Below are 24,927 nucleotides of genomic sequence, written 5' to 3'. Positions count from 1 at the left end.
GAACGTACCGTACACCCGAACAGAACAAGCAAGCTAGTAAAAGGGCCACAAACAGTGTGCATGAAGATATTCCCGGTTGTTTTCCCGTTGCTGTGTATTGGCGGTTTCTCGGTACAATCGGGTTTAGGAAAATTGTTTATACGTGGTGTAGTAGTGTGTGATGTTGTGGGAATAAAACCAAAAATTTCCTTCGACTGACTTGGCATTGCGGGCTTTTCGCAAGGAGGGAAAAAATATTCATTGTGTCGCGCTTCTCGGAGTTCTAGCAAAAAGAGGCGCGCGCGTCAATAATCGCACGAAAGTGGTTCACCGTTCAATAATTGCTCGTATCGGATCATCGTTTAAAGTGAATTCAGCTTTTCCGTCAAGGTAAGGCGAACAAAAAAAAAACGAGAACATAAAAACATCCAGCAAATGGCAAATTTTCGCCAGCCCATCAAACGCCGCTAGACTCGCAGCGCACTGTTTCGCCGACGACGAAGCGTCTGTTTGTCTGTTTTATACAACTTGACCTGCATCCAAGTTCCGATGCAACAAACAAATCTCACAAATATCCGTTGATTCTTTCGATAAATATATATTTTTTTAATACGCACACAGATTCCGGCATTAAAGGGAAAAGAAATGGATCCGGCCGATATAGGGAAGCATCCGGATCTGATAAAAAAAGCCCAGTCCGATATATCGCAATGTGATGTGCTGGTGTGTGGACGTTGCCATTCCGTGTTCCATTTGATCGAGCTGTTCCGGGAACACAAGGAGAATGAGCCGGACTGTAAGCGATCGTCCAGCTCGACGCTGCACAACTGTGACGAGGCGCAGGCAAAGGTGTGGGCCTTTCTGCTGTGGAAATCGGCCCAGCGTCAAGCGACCGGAGAGGAGAAAAATACCGGACCAAACAATTCGTGGAAGCTGTACCAAACGTGGGTGAAGTTGGAGGAGTCCGTGCGTGATACGTGGATTGTGGCTGGTAAAACCATTCAATCGTTCTCGAAGGTAAACGTTAGTTGAGTTAAGGGTACAAGAAAGAAATGGTGAATAATACTTTTTAATAAAAAAAAATCCTTTACAGACCGGAGCTGGAAGTCTTCAGGAAATGCCAGTAAAAATTACAAAAACGATTCTTGAGCCGCAAAACGAAGCGCAGGATAAAGGTAAGTTTTATACATTTGTACAGTGCGTAACAGAACAATAGAGCTCGTTAGTTTTTGTTTAGCATAACTGAAAAAGTTGAAGAAATAGTTAAAAGCAGTATTCTGCAAAGTTGTAGAGATGTAAAACATACGTGTAATTACATGTTTTCGGATTTTTAAGCACAATACTACATATTTTTTACTGGGTTGAAAAAAGGTTTTAATATCGTAACTGTAGAGCCTTCTTACAAAGATTCGTTATTTATATGTAAATCATCATTTTAAAATTCGGATAAAATATAAGTAGTAAAAGAGGCTCCCTGGACAATCTAAAAACAATTTTAAACAATTTTTTTAAATGGTTAGCGTACTCTGCTTTGAATTATTTGAGTTTTTACACAAAAAATAGTATTTGAAGCTTTTTTTAACCCAGAAAAACATTTAATAGTATGTTCTGTTACGCATTGTAAATTGAATAATAGACTATTCTTTAAAAAATCGTCATTTAATCGTTATTGCAGCAAATGCTCAGAACCGCTTTACGCCAGCGGTACGCAAGATGGGAGACGGTAAACCAGCCACCACCCCGGTAGGCGACGCGAAAAATCGTATCGTCGTAGGTGCTCAGGCGGGAATCGCGAAGAAAACGGACGGTACCACCTCGGTAAAACCTTCCACTGCAGCAACCTCCGGCACGGGTGCCGCCACCGCAGGCACACCCGCCACCGGGCGACGTTCGTTTGCCACCCGCACCCACCCCAAAACCGGTGCCTGTTCCGAAGAGGAGGTGGAAAAAATTCTAGCCAAACGTTTCAGTCCCATCATCAAGATGCACGAGTATCTGGTAAAGTGGGCCAAAATGTTGAACGATCAAAATACCTGGGAACCGTTAACGCATCTCCACTCGTGCCAAAGCATACTGGAGCATTTCGAGGTACAGCTGGCCAAGCAGAAGGAACAGCGTGCCGCAACGGCAGCCCGCGCCTTACAGATGCAGCGGCAGGAGAAGGGAGGAACCGGTGGTACGACTACCGGTACTGGAACAACGACCACAACTACCACCACCACAGCCGGTGGTGGTTCTTCGATCGCAAATCAATTGCGCCCGATCCGCACCTCGAAAGCAAGCGCAATGGATCGTGTAAAGCAGTGGACGGCCGGTAATCGATCGCCGGGAGATTCCGCGGACGATATCACCAGCGGACAGGCCGGAAAGCGTAAGCTGGATGAATCCGAGTCCGACGCACCGAACGATACCGATGGTGGTGTGGATTCAGCGAAAAAACTGCGAACCGATTCCACTTCCGCCGTTAGCGAGGCACTGACGAAGGTGTCCCAAACGGGCAACGTAAAAATCGTGTCCGTTTCGGCAGCGGGTGCGGGTGGTGCGTCGTCGAGTATTGTAAAATCCACCATGAACGGTACGGTAGCGACTCATGCGAAGGATGGCAGTTCGGCCGAGGTTGTCATCATAAAATCGCCCAAAGACGGTATCGCTAGCGGAATAAGTAAACGATCACCCGGACAGCAGTTGGTTGTGGGTGGGGGCACCGGCGGTACGACAGGGGCCATCACGGCGCGCCTATCGCCACGCAGTGTCGGCGAAGCGGCCAAGGTAAAGATCATCTCGAAGTCGGAAGTGAGTGGTGGTGGTGGTGGTGGTGTGCACGGAATATTCAAAGTCAAATCCGAACCGACCGGTTCTTCCCCACAGAGCTCGGCCCCGAAAGCGACTGTAACGTCGGCATCTTCCGGTACAACAACGACCCATCATCCGCCGTCTCGTCCGATTACCATCGCGACCGGCGCTTCCACGACGGATTCGTCCGGAGTTACGACACGCATCATACGTCGGAACATCGACGGTACGGAGCAGCTGGTAAAGCAGACCATCCGCAAAACGCCCAGGTTGGTTCCGTTCTCGCCCGGGCAGCAGCCGCAGCAACAGCAGCAACGTCTTGCTGGAGATCCCGGCTCGAAGCCGACAGTTTATCCTTCTTCCACTCGGCTGCCTAAACCAGCCCCTTCGGCAGTTATGGGCGGTCAGCAGCGAACGACAGCCTCCCCACGGGTCATTTCAACTTCCCAACCAAAACCAACCGTGAGTCGGTTCGTATCATCCGCTTCCGGCACACCCGGTACGGTGGTCCGCACATCCACCATGACCCGTACCGTCGGTGGCAGCGCCTCGTCCGAGCAGAAGATTAACGCACTACGCCGACAAGGCGTAAATGTGGTGAAGCGTGTCATCACATCCAGTACGGTGGCCGGTGGCAAAAAGGCTATTGGCAATGAGGAGGAAGAGTCTGAACCGATGACCGATGGATTCTCGTCCAATATTTCAATTCCTGCTCCACCAAGTCCACCGCGTGCGATGACCCTCTGCCCGGTAACGGGTAAAGTACTCGCACAGGCAGAAGGTGAACCCACACCCGTTCCCAGCCCGGAAGCGGAACCGGAAGATAAAAAAGGAGGGGACTTGGTGAAGCAGGAATCGGTCGCAACCGCCAACACTGCGTCCTCCTCGGAGCAAGCTACCGCCGAAGGTGAGCAGATGGTAGTGGCAACCGGTGGCGATCAGACGGACACACAGGTTCAGCAACTACTGACGAACGAGGACGGTACACCGATACTGGTGGCGGGTGAGGATGGTACCGTGTATCAGGTGGCGGGCAAGAACGCCGAAGGCCAAACGATACTGATCGCGCAAGGTTCGGATGGGGAGCAGAGTTGTGTGTTGGTTGCATCGCAGGAGGGCGAGGAAGATGGGGCAGGTGGTGCGGGAGGAGTGCTGACGCTGGATGCAGCCGTTTCGGAAGCTGTTGCCGTACCGCAGGAGGTAAGTGTTTGCTTTCGCTAAACCGACAGGAAGAGATTTTACACGCTTTTTTTCCTTCTCATCACAGGGCCAGGAGATGACGGAAGAGCAGGCGGCACAGTATCAGCAGTCCGTCGATACCAACCAGGAGTTGACGATTTCGACCGAAGATTCGCAAGACACACAAATTACGGCCGAGGTTGTGCAAGCCGATCAACCGTCGCCTGGTAAGAGTAGTTTTTTGCTTATTATATTTACATTTGATCGTATTTTTTGTTTGAATCTTGCCATTGGGATAACATTCGAAAAAAATCGTTTGTAGATTGAATAAGTCAAGTTTCAAAATTAAGAAAGCTTTTCAATAATTAAATATAAACTCTAAGAAACAAGGATAAGTTGTTACTACATATAAGGCCATCAAATAAGACCTTTCATCAATTTTGAAATTCGAAATCAGCTTTTTTGGAAAGCGGACATAAAAATGTTCTTACTTTTGACATATTTGTCATTGGTTTGGTGCGACTCCATCGCGATTTTCGTTTTAATTATGAACAACAAAGCAATACAAATCATGTAACATATAGTACATTTATAACATATTCCACCTTTATATACATTTTTCTCCTACAGGCGGTACCAGGCGGGTCGTTCTCCTCCTTCCCGATGGCAGCTTCATGATGACGGAGGTTAATGACGAACAGTATCAATCATTAAATCTGGTTAACTAAAACACAAAAAATCCCAACTCTACACTCTGTAAAGTTGTAGATTGCTAGCCTACCCGAAAGGAGCCCGCTCAGCCAGCTACACGTTAACGTTTATAATTTCTTTTAAGCTACAACTATGCGTACATTGTATTGTTATGATTAAGTGTTATTTAGGGTAGATATTAACTTACTGCTGCTTGCAACTAATTTTCTTCGCATACGGCGGGCTAATTTTTATTCTCTCTCATCTTCATCGGCCCTCACTCCCTGAACCGAACGGTCATGTTTTATAAAAAAAAAAAACGGTAGTGAGTTTTAGTGACTAATTAAATGACCCAAACACACAAATTTAACCATATTAATTCATATGAAATATACACACAAGGGGAAAAGCAATCGATTTCTTTACTTTAACGAAAGTAAGGGAGCATGATCGTACGCTAAATAATCAACCAATCGGCTCACATTAGATCGACTGTCTTATTGTAAGAGAAAGGTTATAAATATAAGTTACAAAAAAAGAAAGTTTAATATTCAAAACTAGCCTTTTCAGATTTAGTTGTATGGAATTGTTTTGAATTGATTTCAGTGTGAGAGTCGCTTTCCCACACTTTTAGCTTGTTATTTAATTAGTAATCAATAAGCTAGCAAATGTCTCTCACGGATTGTCCCGAAAATGAGCGATCTTATCGTGCAGCACATGGTCACCATCGCGCATCCGAATTCTTTGGCTGATTTCAAGTTACAACTCGTGATGGTTTTGCATCGTGCAACTTATATATAACTTTATTGCTTTATTTGCTTTGCCCTGAAGGTTATTAGCTTTTGCCTTCGTTAGCCTTTCCTAGCTCTAACGATCATTTTAAATATTTACAGTAAAATTTCGCAGTTTTACCAATCGAACAAAAAAAATGGTAATAAATTGTGTAGCAATTAGATGAGGTTTACTACAAACCTTTAGGGCAGTTACAGCCCTAGGATCAACATTCTCCTCAGCAAATGTTAATTAAAAATGACCGGTCGATTGGATTGCGATGCGATCGGCGATATAGCTGTCATGTGGAATTAATCATCAAGTATGCGCACTGTTTGGTAGAGCGGTGTGACGAGTGAGAGTGCATAGAGGAAAATCACAACATCCAAATCATTCGGTTTTGCGTTTTGCATTTCCATCGTATCATCGAAAAAGTTGGCGAGAATCCCGATTCCAGGCTGATACGAAAGGTGCATATTACTGCAGATGGGAGGGCGTTTGTCGCGTGTCCTTTTAACGTCTTGCACGGTTCCATACCCATTTCATTGTAACGACGGCGAAAAGAGTGTGGCAATTTGACGACGTGGATACGGTGCGGCATATACCATGGCTTGCTGTGTTGTTTCGTGCATGTTGAGGAAACCGTTTGCAAAGCATATATAAATTACTACCAACTGAATTGTTTGCCGGAGCAGTGTACATTCGCTTTTGTTTGTTGTAGCAAGTGCATGTAGAATTAGAAGGAATAGGGCTAGAAGCATCGTAATTGTTTTTTTTTCTACGTAGAAGGAGGATATAGGACAATCTGAATATGAAGTTTAAAATGTGAAAAACAAAAAGCAATACAGAAAAAGTGCAAATAACATCCACGAAAGCAATATAATCCTGTGACGATGATACCAAAGGAACGAAAAAGTGTCAATATGGTACGGAATGGAAATAGCTTTATCGGCATACAAGCTTTCAAACAATTTTCTTTCCATCCAATACAAGGGCAATGTGTACCAGATACAAAGTGTTATATCCTCTGTGTAATACTTTGTTGTAATGAGTAAAACAAGCAAAATCAACAGCATCAACATCATTCGTGCATTCTGCCTTCTGGGGTGTGCTTTGTTGATGTATTGCCTGCCAGATGGAACCATTATTATGGTTTTTATTGTAATATTTTTCTCTTCCTGTTGGGTAAAATCAACTGTTTACCCGATTATTTGTGACCCTTTTTCTGGTTGTGTGCATTTTTGTTGTTGTAAGTAATATTTTTATTTCATTCCTAAGAAAAAAGGGAAAAACAGCGCCCCTTTGTGTCGACAAAACACCGTGTCTTGCAAAAGCGTTCAAGAAACAAGCTCGCACCACTAAACCTGCCACATGTCGGCCGACGTGGCAGCGAAAGTCGATCAAAACCTCCGGCGTGTGTATACCGGAATCGACATTAGCAGCAACTGTCAATAAAAAAGTAGGCGAAAAACAGAAATGCATGTGTGTGTGTTTGCGTGTGCATGCGTCCGCAGACGAAAGTTAGCTCGCCGCGAGCTTTGAATGTAATTCGTGGTGGCGAAAAGTGACGGAACAGGTCGAGACCGCGAGCACTGGGTTTTGGGCCGCGAATTGCAAAGAAAGTACGTAAGTGAAACGCTGCAAACAGGGATTCGTGCATCGGTGAACGGTCCGTGAATGTCGTGAGCTAGTTTGGTGGATGTGTTTCACGACGCAAGGGTGTGAAAAAATCGGTTTTAGTTGTGCACACGATTGTCGCCCTAGCGGTAACCCGCACAGTCGCCATCTTGGGGCTAGCGCTACCGTGCTGCTTCTTTCTTTTCCTGTGCCTTCTGTCTCGCTCTTGCTTGCTGCGCGTGTACAATTCGTGGTGGTTTTTTCGTTGCCGTCGTCAGCGGATCCGTGCGTTTGTGTATGGGGGTGTGTTTGTGTGTGTGTGCGCGCGTTGTGTGAAGCAAAGTCATCATCATCATCATCACCAACGTCACTCGCATACTACTAAGGAAAAAACCAAGTCAACCAATTTATTGGGCTTTTAATGTAGCGAAAAGGGTTGGCAAAAGCATGAAATACGTGATGTCGCTGTATTCCTGTAAGATAATAGCATAAATGTATGCTTTTTTCGTCCCGGACTTTTGTGAACTTTTCAAGTGTTTCACTATGGAAGAAAAGTGCCAGAAGAAGGGTGTATTTTCACCGTTGCGCTCTGACGTGTTCAAGCGAGAGAGCGAGAGAGAAATTGTGTGAATATGTGTGCAGGAGCAAGTGAGAGCAAAGAAGCATAAATAAGAAAAGAGCTCAAAGAACGAAGAGAAGAACAATGCCACATCTGACGACGACGACGACGTCGGGCGGCGGACAAGTGCACTGGAAATTAAGCCAAACGGCTAGTCTGTGGAAACGATACCCCAGATAGAGAGGGTCTCGATCAAGCGACTCAAGCTCGAAGCACGGCAAAATGTGTGTCCGCTTATGCTTATAGATTGTACCCAGATCTGTTATCAGCGGAAATGGGCGTTCGATTGATTTGGAACAAGTTGCGGAATTACGTGCGCTTTACTTGGTGTCTTCACCCACCGAGGGAAGTTATTTTGGGGTTGTATTCATTTTCAGGCCAATAAGGGGTCTCCGATAAGCGAACAAGAAGCCACGACGGTGTCCATCCATCCATCCATCCAGTAGTTGCGGTGGTGTGGCACAGGCTGATTCACCGTAGAACCCGACCCGATGTACACGTTACTTTACGTTGAAAGCCGTACAACACACATACACCTGCACGTAGAAGAGCGTAGCGTTCGCACCACTACACGCGCGCCCATGGACGGGAAGCCACCCATATGCGTCGGCTAATGTTCCGCAGCAGCAGCAGCCAACATACGGGCAGGGATCCCCCCCCTCTCCTTTTTTTTTAGCTTAGAGCCTGGTGCGTTAGAGTTTTGAACGCGCCTGTGTCAATCAGACACCTAAACCGTTGGGAAGATTACGGAATACCGAATACACTACACACGGGGGCCGTAGTAACAGGTTGGAGAGATGCTTCTTTTCGGCTGGCGGATGGTTGGAAATTTTTCCCGTCCCGGAAAGTCGATCGAATGTGGCTCTATGTCGGTGTGCGTGTGTGCCGTTATGCTCGATTTTCCCTACGCGAGACACACTCGTGTATGTGTGCGTACACGTTTGTGTGTCAGTATCGCAGCCTTATGTGGGGTAAAGTCGTATGCAGTTGATGCTTTCTCCACACATCACCGGCAGCATAAAAAAAGTTGTCCGGTCGGAGGAAAAATGTTGAGTCAACATAGTAACACGGCAACACGGTCACTGTGTTAAAAAATAAAGGAACGAATTGAAGAGGAATGCTTTGAATCCTTTGAAATTAATTAAACCCAATGTTGCTATGGTGATTGTTCCCCAAGTTACTTTGTTTCTAAAAAGCACTGATATTCGGATGCAACTTTCATCCAATGTTAACTTTTAAATCTACATTTCAGTGGTGTGAAACTACAACTTAACAAGGCTGTGAGTCACTAGCGATTTGAAAATCAAAATTTCAGGCTCAAATGAGTTTCTGTGAAATTTTCTCGCTTTGAAATCGTTTTTTGGAAACCTAAGCCAAAAAATTAATAATTAAAAATTTAAAATTAATTTAAATTTAATGTAAAAGTTCATAACAACCCGTGAAATTTTTGTGTGCCGAGCACGGGATCAGCAATTTTCAATCAACTGAAATGAAAATGTCAACTAATTGAAACTTGCTATCGTTTACAAGCGCTTTAGCTGTTTCTACACCGCAATCATCAAGTGATTGTACCCGAAAAGGGCCTTTGTTTTAAGCTAAAGTGTTGCAAATTAAGCCATTTTCGCAATGGGGGGATGAGGGTGATTCATTATCAGCGAAGTGGAGCGTCACGTGAACCAACCATGGCAGCCATACAGAGAGCTCCCCGGCTATCTGAAATATACGAAACGCGGTACAAAATTACCACAGGAAAGGCCCAAGGGATCGGTCGGAATGAATTGATTTGTGAGCACACAGCACAGAGTATCCGGGTATTGATTTTTATAACGAACACAAGAAACACGCACACGTCCGGCAAGCTATAGGGGAATGTTGTGTAGATCAAAACTGCATTCGAAGCACAACTGGCTAATTTAAATTTCCCTCTTTTCTTTCAGATATTATACTAGGCTGGACGCAAGTTCAACAAAAAAAGGCAACAACCCTTCAATAACAATTTCCGATCGTTCGGAATTAAGTGCTGAAGTGCGTGTGGAAAACCGGCAAAGACCGTACCCGCGTGTGTGTTTTAATGTTTCTTTAGCAAAGAACTATAAAGTTCAAACAACAGTATATTACATCCCGTCAGCCAATCGGTGAAAGTGTCGCGTAGTGAGTGGTGTACAAGACACAGACGAGAGAGATAGAGGGAGAGTGATCTAGGTTTATTAGTTTACTAGTAGATCGTGCGCTGTAAGTTAAGCCATTTGTGCTTTTCTGTAACACATTCCATTTACTCCCCAATTCATCATCCCCCACTCCCCCGGGCACACAATCTTGTTTGTGGTCCGGTTGTGTGTGTGATAGAGAGAGAGAAAAGCTTTCCAGCGTAACAAATCTGAGATCATATCGTGTCGATCTTTCAAGGAAAAAGGTGCGTAAGATGATACAAAAGAGGATCATATGAAAGTGGAAGATTGACGAATTTAATTTTAACATTTAACTGCTTTCTATTCTTTTTTAAGGTGTGCGCTTGTGTGTGTACGTGTGTAACAAAACGATAAATTTCAACACAGCAAAATGGGGAACGTATTCGCTAATCTGTTCAAAGGATTGTTCGGCAAAAAGGAGATGAGAATTCTGATGGTCGGATTGGACGCTGCCGGTAAAACCACGATCCTGTATAAACTAAAATTAGGTGAAATTGTTACAACGATTCCTACAATTGGTAAGTTTAAAACGGCAGCAGTGTGAGTGTGTGGATTAATCGTATATTAAATTAACAATTTGTGGAATGTTTCCAATTTTTCAGGTTTCAACGTCGAGACTGTAGAGTATAAAAACATTAGTTTTACGGTTTGGGATGTGGGCGGTCAGGATAAGATTCGGCCCCTCTGGAGGCATTACTTCCAAAACACACAAGTAAGTACTATCATTAGGAAGGTTTCTCGTGTCCCTTTTACTGATGTAAACATGATTCCTGTTCCCACAAAAACTTTCAGGGACTTATCTTCGTGGTCGATAGTAACGACAGAGAGCGTATCGGTGAGGCCCGGGAAGAACTGATGCGAATGCTGGCCGAGGATGAGCTCAGAGATGCTGTTCTACTGATATTCGCAAACAAACAGGTATGGTTCGATTTGAGGAGGGAGGGCAAAGAAGAAATCAAATTGGTTGAATTACACAATCAGTATAAATACTTTCGGGAACAAGCAAGCATCTGCCGTTATTGCAAGGACCGCTGTCCATTTTGTTCATTTTGTCTAGGTACAGACGGATGCTTTGATCCTTCGGATCATTCCTTCCTATGAGTGTACTTAAACGGACCAGCTGAGCTGTTTGTCACTCATTCTATTCTTCTACAAATGGGAAAATCTGAAAAAGAAATAATTTTACCCCAACATTGGTTCGCTACTGCTCTCTTCTGTGCAATGGGTTGATCTCTGTCGCTACTAACAAAGATGTTATTCTGCACGCCGGCGACTGTACGGGATGCGAAGTGTGAATTGCACTTTGCCCCGCTCATTATCACCAAAAATGACAACCAATACCACCAATTAGCATCTCGGCGCATACACACACATTTACACACGATTTAACCATCGTTTTTTTAACCGTTTTATAGGATCTACCAAACGCAATGAACGCGGCAGAAATCACCGACAAGCTAGGACTACACTCGCTACGAAACCGCAACTGGTACATTCAGGCAACCTGTGCAACTAGCGGCGACGGACTGTACGAAGGACTCGACTGGCTTTCCAACCAGCTGAAAAATGCGAACCGTTAAGTAGGCAGAGCGAGAGAGAGTGTGCAAGTGGCGGTGTTTTCGCGTCGCTACCGCCGTCTTAAGACCGGTGGTAAGCAAATTAGCTATTAGCGAAGCAGCAAGAAAAGAAAAGAAAAAAGAGGAAAAAAATACACACACACACATACACAAATAAACTACAAACACAACAAAACTGAAATCATCCATTTGATCGAGAGAGAGAGAGAGAGAAAAGTGTAGGGAAAAACAGAAGAGGAGGGTTCTACGCGCGCTCAGTCGTCATCGCCGGACGCGCCGATCAACTCGAGTTTATTCAGTTTATCTTCTTTTTTTTTGTTGTGGCCGCGTAAAAAGGAACAATGGGACAGTATAAGAAGCTTATAGTGTGTGCAAGAAAAGCGAAAGAGAAGGGGAGAGGGAGGGTAGGAGAGAGACAGGCAAGCAGGCAAACAGGCAAACAAGCGTGTTGTGTGTAGCAGAAGGATCGTTTACTAAGTTTATCCGCTTGCGTGTGTGTGTCCTGTGGTGGGTGTGATGGGTGCGTTGTTGCACTATATGTATGTGCGTGTGTTAAATGTTGGAAAACTGAGTGGCACGATTCCAGATACTACTACTACTGCTACTATTACCACTACAATGGGGTTTTTTTTTCAAGAACAACATCAAGCAGGCGCTGGCTTCAGGAAGAGTGTTGTATGACCTACAATGACTTGGAGAGTAATCTAATCGAACCGAGGACACATCATACTGTGACGCGAAGATAAATTACATACATACACTCCAACACGTAAAAACATACTAGTTTACACACACACACATACATATTCAACTTAAATACTACTACGGAGACAGTAAGGATACGGACTACTACTACTACTACTACACACACACACACACATTCTACGTAAGCTTAGTTTATGATAGGCAAAGAAAGCGAGAAAGCAGATACAAGATTATTTAACCAGGCAATGTAATGTAATAAGAGAGAAGCGCATTATACACATACACACTAACACACACTCTCTCGAGGAGTTAAGCGATAGGCAAATATGTGCGGGATACGATTGATGAGAATGGGTGAACATTTAAAGGATGAAATATAAGCCTCCTCAAAAGCGCGCTTCCGTTGTGTTGTGTTGTTTTTGCACTCTCTTCTCTTCGTAGTAGTAGTAGTAGTAGTATATTACAGTGCCCGTCAAGAGTATCTCCTATTGACAAAATTGCCACAATAATCACTACTAAGGGATTTTTCAATACACAATTGCCCCTTATAGTGCCTTAATTGGTAGATTTTGTCGATAGAGGGGGGTCGTCTCATGTAAAAAAAAGTCCACATGATTAAAACAATGCGGAATTTGAAGTATACAACGTATGCGTTGTGTATATTTTGAACTGTGCGTTGTTTAAAACATGTGGACGCTTGTCGTTTTTTATTGTTTTGTCTGGGCCCTATGCCATTGGTTTCTCATTGAATGTGGGAAAACGAATAGCCGGTTGATGTCTTCATCATTGTGTGGTAAAACAAGATGTCTTATCGATGTTTAAGCCAGGAAATGGAAAAGGACAAATTACACACACGCAAACGACACACAGCAAACACCCGATGATGGCAAAGTTGTGGGGAGGGTGATGACGATACCCGAAGATCATTCAACTCACGCGCATGTTTTGCTAAGCGGAAGGACGAAAATATATATAATTATGTATAATTACAGCTAATGAAACAACATGATGTTTAGGTAAACAAAAAAAAATCTTTAACAAAAATTCCGGGCCGGGTCGTCATATACGTTGCAGAAAAAAATAAATAAACGTAGACAAAGAGGAAAGCAACAGCAACAGCAACAGAACCCCACACCGCAAATGTGTGTGTGTGTGTGTTCCAATAGGAATGTGTGGTAGAATGAAGGATTTTTCATTTTCTTTTACCACCCCCCTGGCGGACACCGACGATAACAAATACCAATATATTATAGACCTTAGGATAAATGCAACACCCATTCCCCGCATCTGCTACTGCCGCCTCAGATGTAAAGCACACGAAAACGGTAAAATCGGTGTGGAGGAGGGTCACGCCCTAGTTGTATTAAGTTTCCCGGGGACGCAAAAAAACGACTTCTCAATAAGAAGTGAGTTTTTTCTTTTTTTTTCGTTTTTTTTCTTCCACAAAACTGAAGATCACTCCATTCTACTACTTAACTGCAGTAGTATGTACGTCTACTACCGCGACTCTCTAAACGCGCCAAGATTTGTAAATTTTCTGATGCAGAAGGCTTTTTCATGTTCATTTTGGCATGGCCTTAAAATCTTCAAACACAATACAGATTAGCAAAAGCAAAGGCAAGAAGTGTAGTGCCACACCTGTGCGAGATCGCAAAGTAATTGCAGAACAGGAGGCAGAAACAAAGGTATTTGCTTCCTCTATTTATTATTATTATTGTATCATCAGCTTATATATCTATTTTCAATGGCATACCACAAATGGATCGAGTAACAGAGAGAGAGAGAGAGAGAGAGAGAGAGAGAGAGAGAGAGAGAACTACAAATGGACGACATGATCAATATGAAGCCACATCTCTTTACTTTATTTTTACTGCAAGTGCAAGAGACTAGAAGGGCTAGTAGAAATAACGAGGAAGTTATTAAGCCAGCAACATTCGAACCACAACCACACATTCACATTCGCGGAGGAGAAGGATGATAGGCGAAACGGGAAGAAGGGTTGAGATCACCATTACTGTGGAGCGGCAAAAAATAAGGCACGGAAATGAAATAAATAAAAAAAAACAAAAACACTAAAAAAAATGATCGAATTGGAGAGAGCTTAACAAGTAGTGCGCTAAAACATGGCTAATAAAAGGATTGCGGTGGTAATAAAGGAATTGTCGAGGAATAAAAGGGGAAAGTCTTGATCAATCGAATCAGAATCTCAGTGGTGTTAGATTTGAGGTACCGTGTGACGAATCCGATCTGGGGTTGAGCGAGAATAGGGACGCTGATAAAAAATCTAGAGCCGCATTTTCCCTGGAGTATGGGAGTTCTGACCGTTTTTTACCAGATGATGATAGTTTTTAGGGTTCCAGATGATGGTCAAGTTGGGCAAAGTTGAAATGCTTGAGACATACGATGGAAATTTTCGTGCCATTAAAGTCTTAAGCGCGACCAACAGTGCTGCCTACAAGTAGTCTGGGGCTATTAACAGCTTAACATTTCGTATGTTCTCGCGTCCTAATCTCGTAACCCAATGTGTAGGGGCTACAAGACTGGGAAGCAGATGAGAGAACAAAGGTAAATGGGTGGTTGTCAAAAGTTCCAGGTTACTTATAGGCATTGGTTTCGGGCTGGCTTTAGGCGGAGAGCAATGCAGAGAACTCGAAGAACATTTGTAAGAGTGAGTAAATAAGCGTCTTTGATCACAAGAAAATGAGTAAGGTTAGCGGAACTGTACGGAAGATTGCTTAGAGGGTAAGCTTGTTCTGGGGATAAGAAACTATTGAATGTTGGATTCAGTTTGTTGGATCCGGATAGTACTCACGTTTTCAAGAATCCAATATGTCTTTGGCATAATACTCTAGTAGACGAAGCAGGGACCGTATAGAACTTTTATTAGTCCGGTATTCGCATACGCCACTGAGACATTCATATGAGTACAACAATCCTTCTGAGCATTATTCCTTCGAACGCTGCTAAGAGAGGTTTACCAGCGTTCATAAGAATAATCTTTAGATGGATTTTTGGCCCTGTATGTATGTCTTGTTTTGGGATTTTTTTATGCCGTCCATGAGGACAGGCTCAAACAGTGGTGAAGTGAAGTGAACATTTGATACCAGAATGACCGGGATAACGGATTGTGTAACGGCGATGGACCGTGAGGATAGCTGCAGCAGGCAAGAGACAACAAAACGGTTGCAGTCCTACCGATAAGCAAGTAAGTAGTAGATAATCATGTTTTCTAGTAATGAAAAATATTCATTACGGGGTTTCGATTACGATATAAATGGAGCTTTTCAATCACTCAGTGGAATTTTTCAAATTTATAGTGGAATTTTGCAATCTGCTGCAGAATTTCTGTCGAGCATTTGAAGTGTTCCCCTGTTAAACCGCCAAGTTAAAATTTAATCCAACAGTTTGATTACATATTCCATATTCCATATGAAAAAATCCTTTTTGAGTGCTGCTACTATTCTATTAAGTTCTCTGAAATTTAATATTTCGAATATTCCAACCAGCGTCTAAGTTTGTGCTTCACTGTAGCCTTAGCTGTCACTTTTCCTCCTTATGAAAATTGACAGTTCACTGACGTACCCGCCGCATTTGCAACTGTATTGGTGTAGCCACCTAGGCTACAGGGTTTGTACCGGAACGCATTTGTTTGCTTTCGGTCGTTCGGTTACCGCCGCCACTTGCGTGCCAAACAGAATTTGAACGTTGAACGTGAAGGGTGTGCGTATGCGCGCGCGAGTGCCTCGAGAGTGTGGTGATCGCGGAAATGTGTTTTGGCAGCGACGTAAATATTTCACCCCGTTTCGCGTTATCGGTGCGTAAGCAAATTAGAAGTGATTTGTTTTTGTTTTGTTTATAAAACACACACGCAAAGCTGAAGTTGTGAGCGAAACGCCTCGGACAACAATGTCACAGACCGCATGCCATTGTTATCACAAACGTATTCTTTCGCAAGTGTACAATGTGGTTCTGGTTTGCGAAAAGTGGGACGAAAGCACGCACGAAATTGGTAGCTCGGGGCGGGGACGTGATCGAAACGCTCGAAAGTGTCACATTTGAGTACAAAATTGCGGCGCGCTCGTGTCTCTGCAGTCACACGTTCGCGTGACTCGAGAAAACGCATATTCGATGACTCGTCGTGGAGGACGTGCCTGTACTCATCCGTGATTTATGGCCATCTTTCCGAGATGGGGCTGCGTGCATTCTTGCCTTTCAGAGCAACGTTTGTCTGTTCCGGCAATCGGTATGCGGGGAGTCTTTCCCGGCTTCGAGTGTTTCGTTCCGCGCTAGAAGAAATTTCAAAAAAGCAATACATTCTTTCGATCACGTCAGTAACCGTTGGCAAGCAAAAACAAAAAGAAAAGTGAATCTTCAATTCCGATATAGAACCAACCATATGGCGGCCATTGTTTGCTGTGGTTTTAGGAGAAGCTAAAGATTAAAAATTAATAATGTTTTCCCCTTTTTAATATTTAAATGTATGTTTCAGCAAAGTGCAAAGTGAAAATAGTGTGAAAAATTACGTTTATCGAAAGTGCACATAATTGTAAGAAGCAAATAGAAGTTAATTACGCTTACAGATTGTGTAAATAATCGAAATTAATTCAATACAAAACAACCAACAGCGCGCAAGCACGTCTTGTTAGTGGGGAAAGTGGAGCAAAACCCGAAAAAAACGAAATCAGCCAAACAGTCGAACCTATTGGCCCTTTTCACGCTGCCCTCGGCAGATAACAGACAAAGCCGAGCGAGAGACGCACATGTGATGCATTTAATTTTGGAAGCTCTTGAGATTGGGGCGTCGTTTTCTAATCGGAAAATTGTACAGATCAGTTCAGTGCATTGAAGTGTTTCGTACGAAAGCAAGCCGTTCGTTGGTTTACTCCTGCTTGGATCTATTTTTTTTTCTTAGCTCAAGTGAAGTGAATGTGTTTCTTATCTTTTTTGCCTCGGAGGTAAAAAAAATAACGAACCATAATCGGAGTAGCCGGGCAGACCGCCTAAGTGCGCCGTGGCCTTCGACTTCCCAGCCGAGAACATGAAATATTACAACGATGGAAGAAGGTAAGTTCACTTATTCATTTCCGTTAGAAAAACATACATCTTTTGGATTTGTGTATAAATATGTTGAGTTACATTACCGAGGCTCGAGGTGTGAGAGGTTAGATCGTTTCCTTCCGTTTACAAATCCTTATCGGGATGTTCCGCCGGGGCAGCACACTGCACCGGATGTTAATGCGAGGGAGGCATTCGTTCGTGCCTTTTTTGCTTCACTTCTTCCATTTCTTCAACACTCAAGTGAATCCTCTTCACAAGCAGAAAACCTGAACGCCACATGTGTTGTTGGAATGGTGGTAGAAATATGGATCATCTGTTTTTCTTCCTAGCGATTCGAAGTAGGCCACGGAAAAATATGTTTTTGCTCCTTGTGTGCTACGATCCTTGTTTTTGCGTTCAACGCCCAGCAGTATTTACAGCATCTTGAATAGAAATCCGTACTATGCTCATATTGAAATTTTTTTTGATTTTGACTCAGCATGATTGTTTGAGGTCTAGAAATAATGAACAATGAAAATTTATTACAAATTCCCTTGGAAAACTTAGTATTCAACAAAATCTTCTTTCGCTAGTAAGGGCTGACTTTCCAACTACGTGCTACCAACAAGTTTAGTAAGCCATTCGATGGCTGGCATTAATCAGGAAATCATTCTTCTTTTTCTAAAATGGCACTTAAATTTTGAAAAGTTCTAAACGGTCTTTAAAGGGCTTGGATAGGTTGTTTCTGTTCAGAGTCGGCTCGATGGTAATGCGAATACAGCGCCGGTCTGCACACGGCAAGACCGGAGTTCAAATCCGATCCGGGCCGTTTCTCCGTAGTGAGGATTGACTATCCAAATACGAGGTTATCAGCAAGCCTAGTTATTCGATAGTCGGCATGACCTTCGTCGTTGATCCAAGAAGTGGACGTATTTCTGTAACGAAAAAAAAAGATAAATAATTTTGAGGAATAATTTTTTTTATATTGTTGATTGGACATAGAATCATTAAGCTATTTAAAAAAAGCCTTCGAAATGTATGATTGCTTTTCTTTGATGCTTTTCTCTTGTCAGTAAATTCAGGCGACATGAGAATTGATTTTCTAAACATGTTTTTGTGACTAGTTAGTAGAAGGGTATTTAAAAATATTTAGAGAAAATCAGTATGTCCTTCACACTTTTTTTAAAATTTATTCCAATAAACGTTATCGATTAGCTAAAGCATCCTTAGCTGTTTTGAGCAGTTTGGAATGAAAAATGCCAAAATAATGGCTTCTTGGCGTTGTTACTCTTTTTCTCTGGGCAAACATTTTGGGGGATGTCACCGGATTTGTTACGCTTTTTAAGCGCTTTTTAAGAACTCATAACCGGTCGCTTAGGGACTCTCGTTAACCGTGCAGTACGATCACGCTTACCTGTCGACAAACACTAAACGGCCGCAGTGACAAATTTGACTTGAACCTAATAAAGCACTTCAGGAAGCTGGACGCGGCACTTTGGATAAAGTTGAAGCTGATGTTTTCCGTGCCAACGAAGTAATAAATTCAGGGAAGGTAAGATGGCCATACCTCGTTGTTTGGTCCTATGTGGTTTACCTTATTTTGTGTTGCCGATGAAATGCGAAGTGCGAGATAAGAGAGGCCCGTTTTTCTTGTTGTTTTTGGTACGCTAAGGGTCATAAAAGGTACTCCCCGGGGGAAGGAACGCACGCATGCCGTTAAAACATTCACACACACTCACACACACACTTGAACCGGAACTCGTTCGGAGATTTCGGAAAGGACGTATAAAACATCCCGAGGGGGTTTAACCGTACGGAGGGAACCATCTGTGGTTCATTAATAAAAACAGTACAGTACGCAGGCTGTTCGCTGGCTGCTAGGCGCCATCCTTCATGTGTCCTTACAGCAGGAAGTTAACGATTTTACCACGTTTCAGTTGCAATTAGTTTCACCGTGCAGCATCTCTGAAGCATCTTGTACATGGGCTTTCCACGAGGGGGAAAATCCACGTCCACAGAGAGTTAGACATCTTGTTAGGATGTTAGGTTAAAGCTGAAACCCTGCAATCGGTGCAACCTTCAATCCTTTTGAGAACGTCACCGGCCCTTAAAACGTTGACTTTGTGAGGATCGTTAATCTGTTAAAAAACGAGGGTTGCTTAACAGTGTGTTGAGGTGTTTATTGTTTGCGAGGAAGATTACCTAGTCGGTGACAATGTTCCGAAGCACCTTTTTTTTTTTTTTGCTGAAGATCCCTCGTTATTCTTGTCTATCAAAAGAAAGCTGGAAGCTGTAGTTGAAGTTCTTTTCTTACGCATTTTCCGATTCCCAAACTTAAGATAGAGAATGAAATTTATTGAGCCTTTTTCCGGTACTGCGCTTTTGTGGATTTATTATTTTCACATTATGCAAATCAAAACTATCGCGCTTTGTGATAATTTTTCCAGATAAATTATTCTATTGTGCGAAGCCTAATCAGCTCCAAATGAAAGCATTGTGGAGATGTAAATTAGTTTCTCAATCGATTCAATAAGGGTTTTTTTTAATTATCAAAGAATCGAATTGAAAAACTCTATTGCTTTCCATTCCAGCTGAGGTGTGAGCAAAAGGTCCTTGACAAACATTCAAACCGATTCCCGCATTCTACCAGCATCCTGCTGTAATTATTCTCCTCCATAAGAACTCTGCCAGCTAAGGAGCGTCCATAAATCGAACCACTTAAAGTTCGATTCGAAAATGTGCATGTGTGTGTGTGTGTGTTTTTTTTAAGCCGCTCGCTCGTCGTGATCCCATTTTCGGTGACGCGGCGGCATATGGAATGGATCGGATTACAGCACGACACCGCCGGACCCCGGTTTCTCGTTGCGCCCGAAGTGCATCTTTCGACTGTTTCCGACTGGAGTAAAATCCCTCACAAAACTCTCATCAGCGGTTTTCGAGTGTTTTTTTTTTATTTTTACTTTATTTTCCAAGCGGTTGTTTCGCGGATTCCGGAGGCTCAGGGGCATTCTACAAAAAAAAACCTCTATTGGGTCCGTTTCGGTTGGAAAAATATGGCATGAAAGACGACAACGACCTACTGCTCGTTACTTGATCCCTTTTGAACTGTTGTGCCCTGTTTTGGCAAAGTCTGCTGGTGAACTGGCGGTTTTGTGCCTTGTGTTACCAATTGTTTTGTGAGGTGACGCGTCTAGATTAGGGGTTTTGTGTTAAGGAATCATTCACATTCAGCAATATACTTCATACTTGAGCATGAAGTCAATTGGTGTAGAAGAAAGACTTTTGAAGTTGAATGGCATTGTTTTAACTCCTGTAGTAGTTACAAAAAAAAAAACAATTTTATTATTTAATAAATTCTTCCATTTCCTCTTCTTTTGCAGAACTCTACACAGTCACCCGAACTTCTCGCGATGATCAAGCTCCAACTCAACTAGATGAGCAATACGGCAGCCACGCGATAAGTTGAGCAACTAAAGTACAAGGTGTAACGCATAAACTTCTGAGCGCTCCAAACGTCGGAACTACAATTTGTTCTGATCCTCCCCCAAGACGGATCGTGCCCTTAAAAAGCGCAAAGGCCAGTGAGCAGTAGTGACACTGAAGCAGCTCCACGGTTCAGAATTACAGCTGATGTTGACAGTTGTGTTGCTTTATTTGCGCTCCATCGGTGGGTGTCAGATTTAGCCAAGATCAGCAGCAAGCAAGAACAAGATCCTCGTTTTGTTTTTTTTTTTTTTTTTGGAGTGAACCGTGTGTGTGCTGATGCAACCGGGTTGCAAAACTGTGCAAAGTGCACCATTTTTGTTGCTCTGATTCCGTTCCTGCAAAAAGGGAGCGGCTTCTCTAGGAGGAGACAAACGAGCACGGGGCGTAGTGAATCATCTTTGCGCCACGTTTTCTAGAGGTAGGCCATATTCCTGAGGAAAGCTTCCCTACCCTTTCCAGTGTTTTGTTTTGTTTGCGTTTGGAGTTTGTTGCTTGACAAAGTTTGCAAAGTTTTGTTTGTGCATGCAATAACAGTGCAGAGTGCATCTTCGTAGAGTGTGTTAACTTCCATTCTTTTCCTTCCCGGTGCATTTGGTTGGTGAAGATATAAATCTATGCAGAATACTTGCGATTAGTCACCGACTAACTCTTCTCTGTGTGTTGTGTGTCTGTGTGTGTGTTGAGCATCTTGAACTAGTGAGAGACATAGCCGGAAGTTGTCACCGATCGTTAGACGATCTAGAAAGACGGCGATTTTCTCTGCAATAGAAGCAGCAGTTACCAAAAACCGTCTCCCAAGCGAAGAAACGGCCCTCAAGATGGTACTCTGTGACAGTGATTTAGGTGAGTACAAATATGGAGTTTTTTTGTTCCTTACTCTCTTTCAGGTTTGATGTTGTTTGTTGTTTGCATTTTTTGTCCATCATTTCCAAGGAACTGCGTCTTGGAGCATGGGTTCCCGACAAAGATCTCTACCATTTGACATACGGGGATGCAATAGAATGGGTTGGATTGTAGTCATCCCCGCATCGGTACTGCATTCAGGGCTTCTTTCTATTTCGGGCATAAATCTTTACCGCAAACGGTTTGACATCTTGTCTGAGCCTACCCAGTCCCCAGTACTTCCGCCATAAGCAATGGATCAAACTTAAATGTCATAAAGTATGCCGCCGCACATAGACATCCCCATCCCGGCTACACGGTTTGAGTGATGCGATACGTCTGTCAATTGACTTTTATCTAATGCACTTTTACCGCCCAAGTTCCCACCGCAGTTGTTTGGCTGGTGTCACATGAACTTCACACGCCGTACTGCATTAATGGCTCTGTTCTGGATGTTCTGGCGGTTCTTTCTAGTGAGCGCGATTTTACGAGCGTCGTAAATCATGGTAATTTCTCACATCGTCTACCCCAATTCATAATCCAACAGATACATGGATTAGTTCTGGTGGGATGTTTTTTAAATGTTTGGCGTGACTTACTAAGCGCGGATATCGGTAAGGATAGTCTTCAAACGGTCAGAACTGTGTCTATTCCCCTGCCTAAGGCTATGTTCAATCGAATTGCATAATTTGATTAATCTCTTGGCACGCCGCGCACACCTTATGTCCCGAAATGTGTGTCTTTCTCCTCAAAAAAGAAACAACTTCGACAGCCGTGATGGTCACGATTTGTTGATTTTCACACATTATAAATGAAGAAAAGGACGCTCTTTTGGGTGCGAATAAAAGAAAGTTCAATTCAATTAATCAAATCGCTTCAAACTGTCCATTTTTATCTACGGCTTACACTGGAGCTGTGAAGTCAATGCCCATCCATCCATCCGTGTTCGTTCACTCGACTGGCCGATTGATGGTCCGTTTGACACATCAAGGGTTCATCGCCACAAACCACCATCCTGTGCCCCGTTCGAAAGATATGCCCCAAAGCCCGACACGTAATGACCTTTGCGTTTCATCGATTCCAAGATTTCCGCCGTTGGCGAAGATGTACGATTTTCACCACCAGCGAAACTATTCCGCCGTGATCGACTTCACACTTTGGCACCGTTTTGTGCTGCGGACTAAACCTCTCTAGACGATCGCTAGTGACCTCAGGATGGTGGTGGGTGCTAGTTGGGTTTTTGTTTCCCACACCGGTGCTATTCGGGTGAACTAGTCTTTCCTCACACCTCGTAATGGTTGGCTCGTTGATGGGCAATTGAAGAAAAGATTCTCTCATTGCTTAATACTGTTCTTCACCAAGTCAGTCCGCATTTTGGGAAATTCCAGAAGAAATTCCTAACCCTTTTGAGATTGAAGTATTGCGAGACGAAGGTGTTGGCATATTTTATAGCATCAAGTCTTTGCTAAGATGTAGTATAAATGTCGCTCTGCTGTTAGTATTTATAACTATAAATTAATGAGATGTTTTTCTATAGAATCTCGGTTAGAAAACTCATCAATAAAATCCTTACTCTTTACTCACCTTCCACTGCAATAGCTTTCATCACTTATAGCAATGTAAAGGTATTTAGCTCAACCATGTTTGTTGTGCCCTTAACTGGCACGCTCTTGGCAGGTACAGGTGACGGAATTGCAATTTTATCCTAAAGTTAAACAACGTTTAATCGGTGGTACAGATACCGCCCAGACCAGTGCAGAATCAACGCATTCAAATGGTATCTAATTAGAGGGAATCTCGCTCGGAACACGAGATGTTTGCAGTCAAAGTGAGACATAACGCATACACGTGTGACACATTATCAGCTTGTTGACGGTCGCCTTCGACATGCTTGCCGAACTGCAGAATGCCATTGCATGCGAAGCTATATGCGGCGAAACGGCTGACATGGAATGGAAGCCTAATTAACGGCACAGCGTTGCATCATTATTGTAATCTCGTCAGCAAGTTTCTCTCGGTGGCCCAACGTGCGAGTCCATCATTTAAATTACAGCGTAAGACGTTACCTGTCAAAAGTTTTGCTTCCTCGGCCGACCGTAAACCAGGTGACCAGGTGGCTAAAGCTGGCGTGCACGACTTTAATAGCTTCCAGGCCTGATTACCTGTGATTGTTTAGCCGTTTGTTTGTTTATTTGTTTGAACGGAGAAATAAAAGAAACACCTAACCGCTTGCTGAAGGGCAGATAAATTATGAAACAATAGACACCTATTTTGAACTTGTTAGGTTATGTGCTTAGGCACGCTGCTCAATGTCGAAGCCGTGATTGATCCACAAACTGATGGTGCCATAAAGAAAAACCTCAAGCTTCAAGGTAAATCTTTTAAAATGTGAAATGTGTAAAGATAGGTCAAGAATTTGAGGGGATGTTGCAGTGTAAAGCCCTATGGAGGAATTTCGTTGGATTGTTGTATTGTTAGAGCGCTCCCCACACGAAACCGGAGCCTAATGCGTGTTTATGAGCAACCAATTTGAAATCTTAACTCGTTCCAGAGACCAGATATTTTAATGGCTGTGGAAACTTATCGATCCGTGACCGACGAGCGGAAAATTCTTCCCTCGCCCGTATATTACGCTCCCTCGCAATTGCAACCACACAAGCATGGTTTGCGTGGTTTGGATGGAGGGCCTCATTTCTTCACTCGAGTTTAGCATTATAATTAGCAAGTATAATTTTTCCCCTCCTTGGTGGGGTGTCTAGAATTCGGATTTAACTCCATTTTAGGTTCTTCATCTGTACAGTGGAGTTCTTATGCTAGAGAGTGCGTGCAACGGCTCCATTGCGATGATGTGTACTTTTAGCAGTTTCAACCTGTCCGCTTGACGACTTACGATCTTTTTGGAACAGGTGAATCGTGCTGTGGTATGCCCGGGACCACCTAACGATGGCGTTGTGCGGTTCTGCTGGTTCACTTTCCTTTTCCTTCTAAGTGCTTAGCTATTTTCAATATTTGGATGTTTGCGTAGCGTTCTTAGCTTCTTAGAATGGAATGTGTCGGACGTGCACGATCGCTTGATGCGTTCCGAAATTATTCCGAATAGTAGAAACCCTGTGGAGATCTCACCGTTGCACAGCATGGAATTTTTCTTGGCTTGAAACCTTTCTCGGCTAGTTTATTCTAGCTGCATATTTTATACAAACGACCGTGGCATCTATGATGGATATTTACATTGACCAAAAACGGACGGAATTCTTCCAACGAACTAGAATGTCCCTCAAGGCACTCGGAACATGCACCAAATCCGATGCATCTCCGCTGCTGGTGGCTTGGTTGGTGGATTAAGAAATCGATGGCATGAAACATGTTTTTTAATGATATGTAGGGTTCCGGGCAGCGGACCATA

The 24,927-nt window shown here is 43.4% G+C and overlaps 4 protein-coding genes across 4 annotated transcripts in view; 3 read left to right on the top strand and 1 right to left on the bottom strand.

Moving 5' to 3' along the window:
* Nucleotides 1-24,927, bottom strand: part of LOC126568516 (transmembrane protein 222) — a 482,151-nt gene that overhangs the window by 52,614 nt on the left and 404,610 nt on the right. The window lies entirely within an intron of this gene.
* On the top strand, nucleotides 602-4,679 carry LOC126567841 (mucin-19). Its single transcript, XM_050224154.1, has 5 exons — nucleotides 602-996; nucleotides 1,073-1,154; nucleotides 1,655-3,972; nucleotides 4,040-4,178; nucleotides 4,582-4,679. The coding sequence occupies exons 1-5, from the start codon at nucleotides 625-627 to the stop codon at nucleotides 4,677-4,679; spliced, it is 3,009 nt and encodes a 1,002-aa protein (XP_050080111.1). The 5' UTR covers nucleotides 602-624.
* On the top strand, nucleotides 10,173-11,420 carry LOC126568522 (ADP-ribosylation factor 1). Its single transcript, XM_050225011.1, has 4 exons — nucleotides 10,173-10,355; nucleotides 10,440-10,549; nucleotides 10,630-10,755; nucleotides 11,253-11,420. Exons 1-4 carry the CDS (start codon nucleotides 10,208-10,210, stop codon nucleotides 11,415-11,417), a joined length of 549 nt encoding a protein of 182 aa, XP_050080968.1. The 5' UTR covers nucleotides 10,173-10,207; the 3' UTR covers nucleotides 11,418-11,420.
* The window catches only part of LOC126567857 (uncharacterized), a 48,077-nt gene continuing 44,589 nt past the window's right edge, over nucleotides 21,440-24,927 (top strand). The window contains exon 1 of the mRNA XM_050224179.1: nucleotides 21,440-21,485. Coding sequence (XP_050080136.1) covers nucleotides 21,461-21,485 — 25 coding nt within the window. The 5' untranslated portion in view covers nucleotides 21,440-21,460. The remainder of the gene's footprint in view (nucleotides 21,486-24,927) is intronic.

This window comes from Anopheles maculipalpis, chromosome 2RL, assembly GCF_943734695.1.
Source record: "Anopheles maculipalpis chromosome 2RL, idAnoMacuDA_375_x, whole genome shotgun sequence".
NCBI classification, from domain to species: Eukaryota; Metazoa; Arthropoda; class Insecta; order Diptera; family Culicidae; genus Anopheles; species Anopheles maculipalpis.
Note: the sequence above shows the minus strand (reverse complement) of the source record. Positions and strands in the feature narration are given on the sequence as shown.